Genomic DNA, 3689 nt, shown 5'->3' with positions numbered 1-3689 from the left:
TAGAGAGAGAGGTGTGTGTGTAGAGAGAGAGAGGTGTGTGAGAGAGAGAGAGAGAGGTGTGTGTAGAGAGAGAGGTGTGTGTAGAGAGAGAGAGGTGTGTGGAGAGAGAGAGAGAGGTGTGTGTAGAGAGAGAGAGGTGTGTGTAGAGAGAGAGAGGTGTGTGTGTAGAGAGAGAGAGAGGTGTGTGTAGAGAGAGAGAGAGGTGTGTGTAGAGAGAGAGAGGTGTGTAGAGAGAGAGAGAGGTGTGTGTAGAGAGAGAGAGAGTGTGTGTGTGTAGAGAGAGAGAGAGGTGTGTGTAGAGAGAGAGAGAGGTGTGTAGAGAGAGAGAGAGGTGTGTGTAGAGAGAGAGAGAGGAGAGAGAGGTGTGTGTGTAGAGAGAGAGAGAGTGTGTGTGTAGAGAGAGAGGTGTGTAGAGAGAGAGGTGTGTGTAGAGAGAGAGAGAGGTGTGTAGAGAGAGAGAGGTGTGTGTAGAGAGAGGTGTGTGTAGAGAGTGTGTGTAGAGAGAGAGGTGTGTAGAGAGAGAGTGTGTGTGAGAGAGAGAGGTGTGTGTAGAGAGAGAGAGAGGTGTGTGTGTGTAGAGAGAGAGAGGTGTGAGTGAGAGAGGTGTGTGTAGAGAGAGGTGTGTGTAGAGAGAGAGAGGTGTGTGTAGAGAGAGAGAGGTGTGTGTAGTAGAGAGAGAGAGGTGTGTGTGTGTAGAGAGAGAGAGGTGTGTGTGAGAGAGAGGTGTGTGTAGAGAGAGAGAGTGTGTAGAGAGAGAGAGGTGTGTGTAGAGAGAGAGAGAGTGTGTGAGTGTAGAGTAGAGAGAGAGAGGTGTGTGTAGAGAGAGAGAGAGGTGTGTGTGAGAGAGAGAGAGGTGTGTGTAGAGAGAGAGAGAGTGTGTGTGTAGAGAGAGAGAGAGGTGTGTGTGTGTAGAGAGAGAGAGGTGTGTGTGTGTGAGAGAGAGGTGTGTGTAGAGAGAGAGAGAGAGGTGTGTGTGTAGAGAGAGAGAGAGGTGTGTGTGTAGAGAGAGAGAGAGGTGTGTGTAGAGAGAGAGAGAGGTGTGTGTGTAGAGAGAGAGAGGTGTGTGTGTGTGTAGAGAGAGAGAGAGGTGTGTGTGTAGAGAGAGAGAGGTGTGTGTGTAGAGAGAGAGAGGTGTGTGTGTAGAGAGAGAGAGAGGTGTGTGTGTAGAGAGAGAGAGAGGTGTGTGTGTAGAGAGCGAGAGAGTGTGTGTGTAGAGAGAGAGAGGTGTGTGTGTAGAGAGAGAGGTGTGTGTGTAGAGAGAGAGAGTGTGTGTAGAGAGAGAGAGAGGTGTGTGTAGAGAGAGAGAGTGTGTGTGTAGAGAGAGAGAGAGGTGTGTGTAGAGAGAGAGAGAGATGTGTGTGTAGAGAGAGAGGTGTGAGAGAGAGAGGTGTGTGTGTAGAGAGAGAGGTGTGTGTGTAGAGAGAGAGGTGTGTGTAGAGAGAGAGAGAGAGAGAGAGTGTGTGTGAGAGAGAGAGAGGTGTGTGAGAGAGAGAGGTGTGTGTAGAGAGAGAGAGGTGTGTGTGTAGAGAGAGAGTGTGTGTGTAGAGAGAGAGGGTGTGTGTGAGAGAGAGAGGTGTGTAGAGAGAGAGAGGTGTGTGTGTAGAGAGAGAGAGGTGTGTGTAGAGAGAGAGGTGTGTGTGTAGAGAGAGAGAGGTGTGTGTGTAGAGAGAGAGAGGTGTGTGTGTAGAGAGAGAGAGGTGTGTGTGTAGAGAGAGACACATGCAGTTAACATCATGACTCCACACACCAGGTGACCACAATCCTAACCCTCCTCTACTTCAGGACTACAACATCTCCCTAAAGAACTACAACCCCCACAGAGAGTATCACAGAGAAGGTGACCACCATCACTATGGATGTCACAACCCCCTGATCTCAACCCTCCTCCACTTCAGGACTACAACGTCTCCCTAAAGAACTACAACCCCCTGAGCTCCACAGGACTACAACATCTCCCTAAAGAACTACAACCCCCACAGAGAGTATCACAGAGAAGGTGACCACAACCCCTGATCCTAACCCTCCGCTACTTCAGGACTACAACATCTCCCTAAAGAACTACAACCCCACAGAGAGTATCACAGAGAAGGTGACCACAACCCCCTGATCCTAACCCTCCTCTACTTCAGGACTACAACGTCTCCCTAAAGAACTACAACCCCCTGAGCTCCACAGGACTACAACGTCTCCCTAAAGAACTACAACCCCCAGGGTTCCGAGCGGAGCGGCCATGAACGCAGAGACCCAGGTGAAGTGTGTGCTGGTGGGGGACAGTGCTGTCGGGAAGACGGCCCTCCTGGTTCGCTTCACCTCAGAGACCTTCCCTGAGTGCTACAAACCAACTGTGTATGAGAACACTGGAGTAGAGGTGTTCATGGACGGGACTCCGGTAGGAAAAATACATTAAACTACTACAATAATACCCTTTACATCATTTACCTACTACAATAATACCCTTTACATCATTTACCTACTACAAGAATACCCTTTACATCATTAACCTACTACAATAATACACTACAAATCATTTAACTACTACAATAATACCCTTTACTTCATTTAACTACTACAATAATACCCTTTACATCAGGGCTGTTCAACTGGCGGCCCGCGGACCAGATCCGGCCTGTTTATTCATTTAGACTGGTCCTTATGAGCGTTAATGAAAATCCCCCGTTCAGCGGCAGGTATTATGGTGATTGTCTGTCGTGTTGGTTGATAGCGGTTTCTAGAGCTTATTTAGTCGGCACGTTGATGATCTGTTTTCTTCATATGAATTTGGTTTCCAGAGTTTTGTGAATGTTTTTAAAATATAAAACATGGGACTCTTTAGAGACGGGGACAAATCGACCCCATGGCTGAGGGAAAGGAATTCAAATGATTTTTTTGTATTTATTTTTTGTTTTATATATATATATATATCATTTGTATTTATTGTAAATAAGAATTTAATTATTATTTAAGAATTGGATCTTCAATATATATATACATTTTAACCTTTTTATTTAACTAGGCAAGTCATTTAAGAACAAATTCTTATTCACAATGACGGCCTACCGAGGAACAGTAGGGTTAACTGCCTTGTTCAGGGGAACAGTAGGGTTAACTGCCTTGTTCAGGGAACAGTAGGGTTAACTGCCTTGTTCAGGGGAACAGTGGGTTAACTGCCTTGTTCAGGGAACAGTGGGTTAACTGCCTTGTTCAGGGGAACAGTAGGGTTAACTGCCTTGTTCAGGGAACAGTGGGTTAACTGCCTTGTTCAGGGGAACAGTGGGTTAACTGCCTTGTTCAGGGGAACAGTGGGTTAACTGCCTTGTTCAGGGGAACAGTGGGTTAAACTGCCTTGTTCAGGGGAACAGTGGGTTAAACTGCCTTGTTCAGGGGAACAGTGGGTTAACTGCCTTGTTCAGGGGAACAGTGGGTTAACTGCCTTGTTCAGGGGAACAGTGGGTTAACTGCCTTGTTCAGGGGAACAGTGGGTTAACTGCCTTGTTCAGGGGAACAGTAGGGTTAACTGCCTTGTTCAGGGGAACAGTGGGTTAACTGCCTTGTTCAGGGGAACAGTAGGGTTAACTGCCTTGTTCAGGGGAACAGTGGGTTAACTGCCTTGTTCAGGGGAACAGTAGGGTTAACTGCCTTGTTCAGGGGAACAATGGGGTTAACTGCCTTGTTCAGGGGAACAGTAGGGT

The 3689-nt window shown here is 47.3% G+C and overlaps 1 protein-coding gene across 3 annotated transcripts in view; it reads left to right on the top strand.

Moving 5' to 3' along the window:
- Window positions 1-2072: 2072 nt before the first annotated feature.
- Window positions 2073-3689, top strand: part of LOC124026866 (rho-related GTP-binding protein RhoH-like) — a 6177-nt gene continuing 4560 nt past the window's right edge. For all 3 annotated transcript variants that reach the window (XR_006837312.1, XR_006837311.1, XM_046339538.1), the window contains exon 1: window positions 2073-2389. Coding sequence is in view for 1 of the 3 variants with exons in the window: in XM_046339538.1 (XP_046195494.1) it covers window positions 2231-2389 (159 nt within the window). In the remaining 2 variants the exon portion in view is untranslated. The remainder of the gene's footprint in view (window positions 2390-3689) is intronic.

The sequence above is a fragment of the Oncorhynchus gorbuscha genome, unplaced genomic scaffold (genome assembly GCF_021184085.1).
Source record: "Oncorhynchus gorbuscha isolate QuinsamMale2020 ecotype Even-year unplaced genomic scaffold, OgorEven_v1.0 Un_scaffold_2845, whole genome shotgun sequence".
In the NCBI taxonomy this organism is placed as follows: Eukaryota; Metazoa; Chordata; class Actinopteri; order Salmoniformes; family Salmonidae; genus Oncorhynchus; species Oncorhynchus gorbuscha.
This window is presented reverse-complemented; position numbering and strand designations above follow the sequence as displayed.